The sequence below is a fragment of the Mus caroli genome, unplaced genomic scaffold (assembly GCF_978045245.1).
Source record: "Mus caroli unplaced genomic scaffold, Mus_caroli_1 scaffold_14, whole genome shotgun sequence".
Classification (NCBI taxonomy): Eukaryota; Metazoa; Chordata; class Mammalia; order Rodentia; family Muridae; genus Mus; species Mus caroli.
The window spans coordinates 16,892,501-16,906,756 of record NW_028227269.1 but is presented as its reverse complement, the minus strand read 5'-3'; the positions used below and the strand labels follow the sequence as shown (position 1 = coordinate 16,906,756).

Genomic DNA, 14,256 nt, shown 5'->3' with positions numbered 1-14,256 from the left:
AGGCAAACTTTAAATGAGTTTCCTTTTTCATGACGCTCCCTTCAGGACTCATGCCATGCTTTTCAGCCTTACAGCTACATCCAAATCTACTGCAGTCTGGCTTAAATTCTTTGGTCTTCCACTGCTATTTGAAAATAAGAATTTTAGCATGACAGTGGTGATGCATGCCTATAACCCCAGAGTGTAGCCCTGGCCGCCCTGGAATTCCCTGTGGAAACCATGATAACCCCACCTCACCCAGATCCTGCCTGCCTCTGCCTCTCAGTGCTGGGACTAAGAGTGCACCACAACGCAGAGCTTATGGTAACATTTTCTAATGTCATTTGTGAAACACAAGAGAAAAATGCACAGGCCCACAGAAGTATCTGCCCCATCACAGGTGAGGACTTCACAAGCCGCCTCAGATTGAGAGGAAACTCAATTTTCACATCTTGTTTTGTACCTCCTCTCTTGCTCCTACATACTAAACACATTTTACTGCATTTATTATTATGTGTATAAGTATGGGCATACAACAACCACAGTGTACATGTAGTAGGAGCTCAGGTTGTCCAATCTGTGCACAAACAGCTCTGTACTGTGGCCATACTATCTCATTTCTATGAGCCATAAGCATGTGCCTTCACATAAGAAACAACCATGAAGAGAATAGTGAGAATTAGAGATAAGCCATGGCAGTGCCTGGTAAACAATACACTCAATTTTGAGGTTGGGTGGAAGCTAGATAGTCAATATTACACTATTTGTAATCACTATTTTACTATCTGCATTTAAATTCTAAAAGTTATTAAAAATAATATTAATATGGCAACTAGAAAAAATACTATTAAAATTTCTTGCACAAAATATATATACCAACAACTGACCAAATCTTTTTTTTTTTTTTTAAGATTTATTTATTTATTTCATGCACGTGAGTACACTGTCGCTGCCTTCAGACACACTAGAAGAGGGCATCGGATTCCCTTCACAGATGATTGTGAGCCACCATGTAGTTGCTGGGAACAATGCTCTTAACCAGTGAGCCATCTTTCCTGCCCTGACCAATTTCTTAATGTCCTAAGCAATACTACAATTCAGTAGCTAAAAGGACAAACTCAAATAGAAAAAAAAAATGTTGAAAGCCTGTGAAAACAAGATTTATAGAAAACAAATGAAATGATGTTCAAACTCTGAGATATTTTCCTTTGGAAAAAATAAAAGTTATGTGCTGGTAAAAACCTAGCACTAGGCTGGGGACACAGCACAGCTGGCAGAGAGCCTGCCTAGCAGGACAAAGCCCTGGGCTCCCCAGTCCCACACAGAACCAGGTGCAGAGACACAGGCTTGTAATCCTAGTGCCTGGGAGGCACAAGATTTCTGCAAGTTAAAGAAATGGTAGACCAGTATGGTCTACACAGATAGTTTTAGCCCAGAGAGGGCTACACAGCAAGACTTGTCTCAAAAATAAATAAAAAGTCTGGTTAAATTTTTTTTTTTTTTTTTTTTTTTTTTTGGTTTTTCGAGACAGGGTTTCTCTGTGTAGCCCTGGCTGTCCTGGCACTCACTTTGTAGACCAGGCTGGCCTCGAACTCAGAAATCCGCCTGCCTCTGCCTCCCAAAAAAGTCTGGTTAAATTTAAAACACTATTTTTTAGGGAGTAATAACAAGACAAATTCTATACATGTTCATATCAGGAGAAAATTTATTCTGCTGTTGATTGAACTCATTAACACAGTGAAGGAATGCTGCTATGTATATACATTTTAATCTGTGCAAAAACTATGAAAACACTGAAGGGGCATCAAGATGGCTTAGTAGGCAAGGTGCTTGCTGCCAAGTCTGATGGCCCCAATTTGATTCCTTGGACCCACACACTGGAAGGTAAGAACCAACTCCTACAAGTTGTTCTCTGATCGCTACACATGTGCTGTAATATAGCTGTAACATAAATGCCCTCGCCACCAATAAATAAATAGGTAAAAAAAAATCTTAATGCACTAAAAATAAAATTTTTTAGAAATTTTCAGGCTGCTGAGATGGCTCAGTGGTTAAGAGCACTGACTACTCTTCCAAAGGTCCTGAGTTCAAATTCCAGCAACCATATGGTGGCTCACAACCACCTGTAATGAGCTCTGATGCCCTCTTCTGGTGCATCTGAAGACAGCTATAATATACTTATGTACAATAATAAATCTTTTTAAAAAAAAAGAAATTTACAAACAAGAAACCTCTTTGAATCTGGGAAACTTAGGAAATGAAAAAGCTAACTATACTTCCTTCAGGCTTTGTTGTTGTTTGGTTTAGAGCAGGTACTGGGGATAAAACACAGGACCCTATGTATGTTACAAAAACACTCTACTAAGTAAACTACATCCCTGTTTCTCTGTGACAATATGGCTTTTAGATTAGATGCATTTATTACTAAAACAGGCACTTATGAATCTTTGCACTTCATCTGGGCCCACAAGTACTCTGTATTACCAGAAATACAAAACCTCACAAGAGCCGGGCGTGGTGGCTCACGCCTTTAATCCCAGCACTCGGGAGGCAGAGGCAGGCGGATTTCTGAGTTCGAGGCCAGCCTGGTCTACAAAGTGAGTTCCAGGACAGCCAAGGCTACACAGAGAAACCCTGTCTCGAAAAACCAAAAAAAAAAAAAAAAAAAAAAAAAAAAAACAAAACCTCACAAGACAGATGCCTACCTTCACCAGACAAGATGAGAACAATAATCCAGAAGGGTGAGGCTACACTGGGGCATGATTCAGTAAGAGTGGGCTAGTGAGATGGCTCAGCAGGTTAGAGCACTGACTGCTCTTCCGAAGGTCCTGAGTTCAAATCCCAGCAACTACATGGTGGCTCACAACCATCTGTAATGAGATCTGACACCCTCTTCTGTGTGCTGAAGACAGCACAGTGTAGTTATGTATAATAATAAATAAATCCTTGGGTCGGAGCAAGCAGGGACTGAGCAACCAGAGGTCCTAAAAATTCAATTCCCAACAACCACATGAAGGCTCACAACCATCTGTACAACTACAATGTACTCACATACATAAAATAAGTAAATATATCTTAAAAAAAAAAAAAAAAAGAATCAAAGTAATGACATCTGATAAGGACTTCTATGGACCACCCCCCAATGAACAAGAACTGAGACAATGACGGGAGAACCACACCTTGACTAGGACTAATCATAAGTATCTCTTTCCTGTGACCCAATTTTTTTCTCTGCTTAGACTTAAACTTCATGCTGGAACCTAGAAGATGAACTTGAGGGTCTCTGGACCCCTTCTTCCTACTGTGTGAATCTCACCACTGTCTGTTTAACTGGAGTACTAAGTGGATTGATCCTTTTGCGGCTGCTTAAGTGGGGGTTTTGCCCTAAAAAACACTGGTAACATTACTTGTGTGTTTATTTTTACTTGAGAAAATCTTATCCACTGAATTAAAAAAAAATAGCCTATTTATTTTCTCCTACAACCTTGCTTCCCCAAGACAGAGTTTCTCTGTGTACCCCTGGTTGTCCTAGAACTCATTCTGTAGACCAGGCTAGCCACAAACTCAGAGAGATTGCCTGCCTCTGCCTCGCAAGTACTAAGGTTAAAGGTATGCACCACCACCAGGCTACTCCTGCCGCTTTTTAAGTAAGATTTTTATGTATTCTTTCTTATGTATGTATACTTGTACCTGATGGGGTTGCTGAGAATCGAACTGGATGCCCTGTAAGAGCATTCAGAGCTCTGGACCAGAGCCACCTCTCCTGTCCCATCTTAATTACTGCTTTTTTAACTGTCATGAGGACCAACTGTCAGTTCAGAGTCAGCACCCACATCGAGTGGCTCACAAGATCCTGTAACCCTAGCTCTAATGGATCACTCTTCTGGCTTCCTCAGGTACATACACTTCCTTCCCTAGCACACACCAACGCACATATTCTCACACAGACACAAACGTAAACAGTAAAAATATATTTTTTTTTATTTTAAATAGGCACTCGAGAAATAGCTCAGCAGTTAAGAACATGGGTTGCTCTTCCAGAGGACTCAGGTTGGATTTCCAGCATCCCAGTTCACAAACCTCTGTAACACCAGTCCCAGGGACTACAATGCCCCCTTCTGGCCTCTGAGGGCACTAAACACAATAGGGTATACAGACATACATTAAGGCAAAACACTCATATACATAACAATGAATAAAAAACTTTAAAATATAAAGTATTATAAGCATTCAATCAATAAACATTGTTACCATCAGTAATACTCTTGGGATATTCATTTCCTTTAAAATATTGATTAAAAAATAAAATGTTTTAAGTATGGAATTTAAAATAGGCATTAAATGATGTTACAATCACACATGACATGTTATTTCATCAAGTACAAATCTTTAAGAAGTATTTTAAGATTTCTGTAAATACCCTTTTTTTTACTGCTTTTGCCAAAACAAAACCCACCCCCACATTGTCCCATACTACTCAATGCATAATTCTAATTACCTTTTCAAAGCTGAAAAAGTTAGTAATGTTTCTAAGTGTGTCGCAGACTGTAGATCCCTTTTCCTTATGGAGTGCTGCTGGATATTAGATAAGGAGAGGATGTCATAGTCTGAGAGCAAAGAATCAAGCTTCTCTGAAATAAAAAAAAGGTAAAAAAGTATTAGTGAAGCTGAGCGGTGGTGGCGCACACCTTTAGTCCCAGCTCTTGGGAGGCAGAGGCAGACGGATTTCTGAGTTCGAGGCCAGCCTGGTCTACAGAGTGATTTCCAGGATAGCCAAGGCTACATAGAGAAACCCTGTCTCAAAAAAAAAAAAAAAAAAAAAAAAAAGTATTAGTGGCTGGATACATAGCTCAGTCATTTAAGAGCATTCGCTCGCTGCTCAGTCCTGAGTTCATCCCAGCACCCATATTAGACAGTTCAAAAATACCTATTAACTCCAGCTCCATGGGATCTAAAGCCATCTTCTGGCCTCTGTGGGCACCTACATGAACAGTCTTCCCACCTACTCCCTCTCTCTTTCACACACACACATACTGGTGGGGAGGGGGAGAGATTATGAAGGCTGAAAAGGTAGCTCAACAGTGAAGAGCACTTGCTGTTCTTCCAGAGGATCTGGGTTCAGATCCCAGCTCTCACATGGCAGCTCACAACCATCTGTAACTGCAATTCAAGGAGGGAAACCCAAGGCCCTCCTCTGACCTCCATGGGCACCAGACATGTACATGGTATACACACAGGTAAAATATTCATAGCATAAAAGTAAACAGATCTTTACTAAAGGTAGTCAGAGGCTGAAGAGCTCCATCAGCAGTTAAGAGCACTTGTTCTTACAGAGAAAGAGAACCCAGGTTCAGATCCTAGCCTCCATATGGCAGCTAACAACCATCCGTAAATCTAGTTCCAGGAAATCTGACACCCTCTTCCGACTTCCACTGGCATAAAACACACACACACACACACACACACACACAACACAACACACAAACCACACATACATACAGGCAACACATTCATACACATAAAAAGTAAACAAATAATTTTAAAAGTTATTAGCACTTAAATCTAATCGTCAACTATGCCAAACAATAAGCTGAAGTGCTTAATTGCACAGCACAACAATCACATATTCTTACAAAAAAAAAAAAAATCTGAACCTGAACTTAATGGAGATGTAAGTTCAGAGTCTTAGTACATAAGAGGTTCAGATGCTGCCAAGTTAAATAACTAGTGAAGCAAGCATCAGCCACACCTAGAAAGTTAGATTCCTGCAGAACAAATGACCCAGTTTCTCCGGGAAGAAGGGAGGGGCAAGGAGTAACAGACTTAAGAATACAGAAATAGCTACACTAAGGAACCACTCTGAATCGTGGCAAACAGTCTAGCTGGGGAACATACTTAAACATTCATAGACCTAAGCATGGACTGGGGTTAGAAACTAACAATTTGGTGTCTCTAAAAACTACCATATATACACTTAGACTTTAAAATAAAAGGCATTTCTAGTGTGCATGTTTAAAGTGTCCAAGATAAAATTAGCTGAGCTAACACTTTCATGGTCAACCCCTTTTCAGTGGACAGTTGGTAAGAAGAGTAACGAATGTATGTATCAACAGCCTTTGTTAGAAAGAAGAGTAAGGAATGTATGTATCAACAGCCTCTGGTTTCTTAGAAACCAGAGCCAGGAAACTAAAGCTTCTGCACTAAGCCTGAGTTCCAGACCAGTTTAGGCTTGTCAGCAAGACTCATCCTCCAAACCCAGAGCTGGGAGTAGCACCACTACCACTACTGCCCCAACAGAGGCATCAGCACCGGCCTGCTCAGCAGGTGCAGGCCTGGAACAGACTGATTCCTCAGAAGGAAACCAACACCAATTGCTTTACCAGACCAAGTCACCACTCAAGAAAACAAAGATGCACTGGCCCCAGCTGAGAAAAAGCACAAATGACATTCAAAACTAAACTACTATCATAAGTACATGCCATTCCTCTTCATGCCTCAACCAACAGACTCCCTGACTCCTCCAAATAAGAACTTTTCTTTCTTTCTTTTTTTTTTTAAGGTTTTTCACTTAAAAATACTTCCTCTAGTCTCGTTTAAAACTGTCTGAAAGGGGACTGGAGAGGTGACTCAGTGCTTACTGTTCTTGGTGAGGACCCAGGTTCTGTTCCCAGCACCACATGGTGACTCACAAGAGTGTGTCCCTCCAGTTCAAGGGGATCTGACACCCTCTCCTGGCCTCCACAAACAGCAGGCACACATTTGATGTACATAAATCCATGTGAACACTCAAACACATATAACAAAAATAAATAATAGCTACCTAAAATACGTGAGTTGATATTTTCCTTTCCTTTCTACAATCAAGGATATTCAAATCATTCCAAGGAACCTGGAATTCCTCAGAACAGCAGCAGCCCATACTAGTGTTTATTGTTACACAGTAAAAACATAAACATTTGGGCCGGGTGTGGTGGCGCACGCCTTTAGTCCCAGCACTCGGGAGGCAGAGGCAGGCAAATTTCTGAGTTCGAGGCCAGCTTGGTCTACAAAGTGAGTTCCAGGACAGCCAAGGCTATACAGAGAAACCCTGTCTCGAAAAACAAAAAACAACAGCAACAACAACAAAAAAAAAAATCCCAAGCTTTCTCTACTACACTATCTACACAGACCATCCCAAGACTGTAATTCTCCTCCTGTAATGAAGGCAAACAGGCTCAGAGAAGACTAAATAATGTGTCTACTATCACAAACCCTGATGCCACTAGTGTGCCAAAGAACCAAAGGAAAAATAAAGCCGAGTGCAACACAGCCCTGGGTTTTTAAAATTCCATGCAGGCTGAAATACTCAAGCTTTACTGAAATCATGCTTTGGAATACCTGTGAAAATAGTCTTGCCCTCCTGGGACTTGTCTACCTCTTTGGTCTTTGACTTCCTAGCATTTCAAACAAACATGGCATTTCTTCCCTCTGAAGTTGACAGCTCTCTGTATCTTTTTTTCCTGGACACTTTTGGTTAGGACATGTCTTATCACACAGATCAGAAAATGACCAAAAAGGAACCATGTTTTATTCATCACAGAATCTTTTTCTTGTGGCATTACCTCAAGGGGCCCCAGGCTGGCCTTGAACTTCTAATCCGAAATCCGCCTCCCAAGTGAGGGCCACAACACCTGGCTCTCATTATACTATCTCACCACAACATACTCAGCATGGCAGCTTGAGCCATCAGGCTGCCGTTCACAAATGACAAGACTTCTCAATGCTGAAATGCCAATACAGTCCTTTAGCTGGCCACTGCCTTGATCCAGGCTGGTGCATGAGCTCAGTGCCATTTAAGATCATAATCGCACCTCCTGACTTAGAGACCTAACGTCAACATTGTACTTTCATTGTCAGTGACAAGGACCATGGCTCCTCAGAGTGTGTGAGCAGCTGGGAGCTTGTTAGAAACACAAACGTTCAAAAATCCCCACTGTGGGGTCCAGCAATTTATGTTGCCATCCAGGTGAGTCTCATGTGAATTCAAATCTGAAACCACTAAACAAGTTTGGCAACAGGACAGCTTCTACTGGTAATCTTAGTCACTGAAAGATGAGGCAAAAAAGAGAATGGCTGGAGTTCAAGGCTACCCTAGGCAAGAAAGAGAATCACCTGCCCTCAAAGGCCCCCTAGCACCATACCATTAAGAGGGAAAAAAAGGGAAAGAGGAAGAGAATTATTTTTAATTATTTAAAGTAATTATTTTTAGCTGTTTGCTTACTTAAGCTCAAGTAAGCAAACAGCTAAAAATAATGGTCCCTGCTGGAGACCAACCAGCTGATATATAGCAAATGTGTGGGGACACTCAACTTAGGGCTCTTTTTGCACTCCACCTTAATTAAGGTACAGTAAGGCATAGTAGACACCTGGCTCCTTTTTACAGCTAACACTCATATATTTAAGATCCAACTCACCCAGCTCACTCTTATTCAGTCTTCATTGCTTTTAAAAACAACCAAACAAGGTAAGCTAAACTGGAAAACAGATAAGCAGCAGAACTTCCAAAGGACAGGGGAAACTACTTAGCATTTAAAAGCCTGGTCAGGGCAGGTTTTTAAGAACAAGTGCAAAGCTTATCTACAAAGTTGAGCAATGGGAGGATTTCAAAACCTATTCCAATAGCTTTTTTTTTTTTTTTTTTTTTTTTTTTTTTTTTTTTGGTTTTTCGAGACAGGGTTTCTCTGTGTAGCCCTGGCTGTCCTGGAACTCACTCTGTAGACCAGGCTGGCCTCGAACTCAGAAATCCACCTGCCTCTGCCTCCCAAGTGCTGGGATTAAAGGCATGCGCCACCACGCCCGGCCCATTCCAATAGCTTAATGTATAAAAATGGGGCTAGAAGAAAAATAAGGGAGATATATCTATAATATGTGCCTTTTAAATGTAGCTTGCTTTAAAATAGCTACTGTGTTTCCACTGCAATTATCTTCTTCTAATAACTGGATATTACAAATTAGATGTCCTAGAGCCATTACAAACAACTCAATAAAAAACAGCTCCCTCTTGGAAGGCAAACTGGAGCCACTTACTGCTCCTAATCCTGTCTTCTTAGCAAGTGCTCCTCAGCTCCTCAGCATCTCACTGCAGCTCACCTCCAGATCTTTAACCCTTAGTGGGCACATTCTCCTACAACCTCGGCAATAGAGGTTGCATTCCTACCCAAATCTCTCAATAAAAAATAAATAAGTGGTAACTGGTGCCTGGCATGGCTGCACGCCTGACTCCCAGCACTCTGGAGGCAGAGGCAGGTTGGCGGGAGAATGTTCTCTAAGTCCACTCTGCCCTGCTCTTCTCCACGAAGTGTGTTTAGTTCCCCACCTGGCACTACCTACTGTGCTCAGTCAGGGATCCTATTTTCCTTACTGCCTTCCAATTTCTCTATCTTCCTACCTTTGTCTCAACTTTCCTGAATACATATTCTACACATTTTTGCTCTTTTCAAACTAGGACTCATTTATTCAATTATATTAAAAACCGCCTGGGGGTTGGGGATTTAGCTCAGTGGTAGAGCGCTTGCAAGCATAAGGCCCCAGGTTAGGTCCTTAGCTCTGGAAAAGAGAAAAAAGAAAGAAAGAAAGAAAACTAAAAGAACCCCCTGGCACTGGCAATGTGACAGAGACTTAAAACAAACACATACATTCTTAGTATAGTGAAGAGGAACAATCACACAAAATTATCATAAAATGTATCACCTGCTGGGGAGGGAGCAGGCAATTGTGGAAGTGCCAACTAGGCCTTCATAGCCAGGTCTACATACTGTCTCTAAAACAAAAAGAAACAAACAAAATATGAGTCTCTTGAAGAGGCAGATGGAGGTCAGTTGGTAGACAGAGAATGAAGTATTAAGGACTTTGGGTAAGGTACTATTAAGTAAAAATCTCAATGAACTTCAGTGTGGAACACACAAGACTGGAATCTGGAAAATGAGTAGCTAAATTGCTGCTGAACGAACAAAGAGAGTATCACTAAAAGACTCCTGGGATTCTGGCTTGGCAACCTACATAGACATTCATATATATGTATGTATGAATGTACATATGCTTACACACACACACACACACATGAACACACTCTGCTGATAAGCCAGACAATGATTTTAGGCAAGAACAGAGAAAACCTGTCTCAAACTGAAGTCAATGGCAAAAGCAGCTTATACTTTGTTCCTTTTAAATTTCTCAAGGAAGAAGAGAAAGCTGGACCATTAGGCCACAAACTGGTTCTCCTGGTGTCCATGTGGTGATGCCTATAGGAGACTTGATAAAACTTTCCACCTCACCCTCCTCTTACACAAGAATTGCTCTCTCTCAGTACGTTTTTACAGCTATTGAATTTAGTGAAATCATCTCAGGTAAAATCAAATTTCTCCCATCAAATTCACAGCATTTTAAAGCTACACCTAATTTTAAAGTTTAAAAATTATGTCTACATTTTTGTGTTTATACTAGGCATATGTATGCACACGTATAGTTACATATATTCATGTATGTGGGGAAAATATGAACAAAGGAAGAAGGGTCTAGAAATAGCTATGGACCTTTTACATTATTTTGCTTTTTTGTATAGAATTACATTTCCCTAGAATATAGTTTCTAAGTGTAAATGCAAGCCCCTGGCACGTGCCAGCCTGGGCTACAAAGTGATACCCTTTGTCCGAACAACAACAACAACAACACAAATGGAAAAGGCAAAGCTTGGACTAAGCCACTGATTACTGTGTCTGCGCTGAAGACTCAAGGTCAGCACTCCTGGAACACAGAGAGAGATGCAGTCTGGCCCGGCAGTCAGTGCAGGAAGCCCTGGGAAAGGGTGAATTCCTCTTTGGGACTAAGGCATGAGAGAAGGAAAGCAGTGCTCTCGACTGGGCCTGGGAACCGGAACCTCACAACTAAAACTGTGACTTCATGGGTTTACACTAGTCAGCTGCTTCAACTAATTCTGTATATAGTGAGTGCTCACCAAAGCTGAAACTAACCTAGGTCAAGACTAGCAAGTTACCTAACCAATAGCTGCTCAACCTAAATGAGTTGGCAGGTTCAGCCGTTCAGGTGAACCCCTGAAGAAAGGCAGAGACATGAGGCTCTGCAGTACACTGCTGCAAACTCAAGTATGACAATCATCGCCAACAGTCCCCAGCACTCCCTCGTCCAACTCCAGCACTGTTTTCATGCTCCCGCTTTTGGGGGAAGGAGAAGGGGGAGGGGCGGCAGCAGGGGTGAAATAGGGTCTCTCTGTGTGGCCCTGGCTGTCTAAACCAGGCTGACCTGCCTCTGCCTGGGATTAAGAGCATACACCACACACACACACACACACACACACACACACACACCAGCTCATGCTCACTCTTCTAACCAGAAAAAACAAATGACAAATGATTTTGGACACACTACACTTTTGAACATGGAGGTGTGAACATCAGTTGGATAAGAATAGGGCTTCAGAGAACAAGACAAGATCAGATAGATAGATAGATAGATAGATAGATAGATAGATAGATAGATATACATGTGTCTGTACAGCCAGAGAGGAAGCGAAATCAGAGTAATGGCTGAGACTCTTCAGAGTCTATAATTCCTGTTTGTGGGGCACAAAGAGGAAGTTAGAGAAAGATGTGCCTGCTCTCTTAGCTGTCATTAAGGCAAAGAGGCAAAATAGAAACCTTTCTTTCTTTCTTCCTTTCTTTCTTTCTTTCTTTCTTTCTTTTCTCACCACAGTGAAGACTGTCTTGTTGTTCCTTCCCTATCAAGCTAGTTCACACACTCTCTCTCTTTTTTAAAATATTTATTTATTTATTTATTTATTTAATGTGAGTACAGTGTAGCTGACTTCAGACACACAGCAGAAGAGTGCATCGGACTCTATTACAGATGTTGTGAGCCACCATGTGGTTGCTGGGAATTGAACTTAGGAACCTCTGGAAGAGCAGTCAGTGCTCTTAACCACTGAGCCATCTCTCCAGCCCTCACGCTCTCTTCAAATTACACTTCCACTTGTATACAGGTGCTATCTCCAACAACAAAAATGGTGAAGAAATCAATCGCACTGGGACGTGGAGGCCTTTCACACATAACAGTCTAGGACTTCTCCAATTTCCCCATTCCGGCTCTCCATTCTTTCTTGTATCACAGAAATAGTTCTCTGACAACGACTGCAGAACAAAGTTACCTTAAGCCTCCCTTGGAGCCATTTGTGTGAAGTGTTTTGATTTTATAGGACTGCAGCTTATAAATAGCAACTTTAGTATGAAGAGGCCAAACATCTAAACCCTGAGTGCAATGGAGCTCCTAAGAATGAGCTGTGAAATGGGGCTTAAACTCAGAGCCTTGCACATAAACGCTAGCCAAGCACTGAGCTGCATCACCTAAGTTTTTTTTAATTGGGTAGAAAAACACTGGTCTTAGAAGAATTCAGTGAGCCGGGCGTGGTGGCGCACGCCTTTAATCCCAGCACTTGGGAGGCAGAGGCAGGCGGATTTCTGAGTTCGAGGCCAGCCTGGTCTACAAAGTGAGTTCCAGGACAGCCAGGGCTATACAGAGAAACCCTGTCTCGAAAAACCAAAAAAAAAAAAAAAAAAAAAGAAGAATTCAGTGAGTTGTCAAGAGCATGAAGTGATGAGCAGGCCTTGTGAACTTCTGAAGAAGGACTCCTGGTTTTTGGCAGTTCACTATATTGTTTGTTGCTTCACCCAACCCTACTATTAGACTTGGTTGTTCAAGACCAACAAGCAGTTTAATTTAAGAACCCAGCGGGGGATTTTGGGTTTGGTTTTCATTAACTTACTTGATTCTAAGACTATAAATGTACTAAAGATTGGTTATGTATATAATTTTCTGAAGGGCAAAAAGTTCATAATAAACAGAAACTTGGCTTTTAGGGTATTCTGTGGATCACCAAAAATGACTTCAGGAACTGTTATGAATTGCATAATTTAGGAAAGTTATGAGTCACATGAGCTTAGTCATGATATCATAGTGAAGTTGGAGCTGGAGTGTAGAAGTCACACTTTGGTTTCAAAACTGTTTTTCCTTTGTGTTACTTTTAATAAAAGAGGATGTGGTGGGTGGAAGAGAAAAAAAGTAGGTCACGGATTTTGTGTCTGAAACATTTTGAAATTTACCTTCAGGTTAGCATACACACAACAATTTGATTTAGATCACTGAATGAGTCTCTTTCCCTTAAGCCATAAACCTTCAAAGATGAATATTACTTCATCTTTATATCTTAATGCCAGGCATAATTCCTGGCAGTCCCAGCCCCAATATGAGTTCTTCAAATCTTAGATCAATAGATTATACTACGGGTTTGGGTTTTGTTTTCTAATAGAATGTGCTATACTTTGCTATTAAAATTTAAAAAGAAAGAAAGAAGACAATCCATCCAAGCATTCTGGAGGGAAAGGCTGATCCATGAGTTCAAAGCCAGCCTGGTCTGCATAGAAAGTTCCAGGATAGACAGGCCTATCAAGTTAGACTGTTTTAAAAATAAATATTTTTAAATTTTTATGATTTGTTTACATTGCTGAGAATCAATCTAGAGATAATGTAGTTTTCCTCTACACTGGTATGACTCCCTAGGATTCATGTTTTTCTTCCTATCCCTGGACAGTAGAATGGTAAGAAGGCATGTCAGAACGGTTCAAAAAAAAAAAAAAAATCACTTTACTGTCTCAAATGCAAGAGAATAAATTCTTAATAGCATCCTTAAAATGAAGTATGTCCTTATCTCTATCCATCCTGAAATGTCTTCTTTCAGATTCTATCAACTTAGAACTAGCTCCTTTGTCATTCTTTAAATTTGTCACATACATAATACATTTAAAATGCAAACACACAAGAAAGTTATTTGGATACAAACATAAAACACATTCTGTGTCTACTCCAGTCAACCACAACCCTGTTTAGTAAATAAGATGAAAACACAAGGTAAAAACTAACACAAGACTGGGAGTGATGGTGCAACGTCTTTAATCCAGCTCTTGGGCGTCAGAGGTAGACAGATCTCTATGAGTTCAAAACCAGCCTGGTCTACATTGTGAGTTCCAGGCCAACTAGAGATACATAATGAGACCCTGTCTCAAAACAGACATTTAAAAGAAAAAAAAAAGGGGAGGGGGGGAGATGGCTCAGCAGTTAAGAGCACCAACTGCTCTTCCAGAGGTCATGAGTTCAATTCTCAGCTCACAACCATTTGTAATGGGATCTGATGCCCTCTTCTGGTGTGTCTGACAGCTACAGTGTACATAC

The 14,256-nt window shown here is 41.0% G+C and overlaps 1 protein-coding gene across 1 annotated transcript in view; it reads right to left on the bottom strand.

Annotated features, from left to right (window-relative positions):
• The window catches only part of Adam17 (ADAM metallopeptidase domain 17), a 49,901-nt gene that overhangs the window by 34,269 nt on the left and 1,376 nt on the right, over window positions 1-14,256 (bottom strand). The window contains exon 2 of the mRNA XM_021178582.3: window positions 4,478-4,610. Coding sequence (XP_021034241.1) covers window positions 4,478-4,610 — 133 coding nt within the window. The remainder of the gene's footprint in view (window positions 1-4,477; window positions 4,611-14,256) is intronic.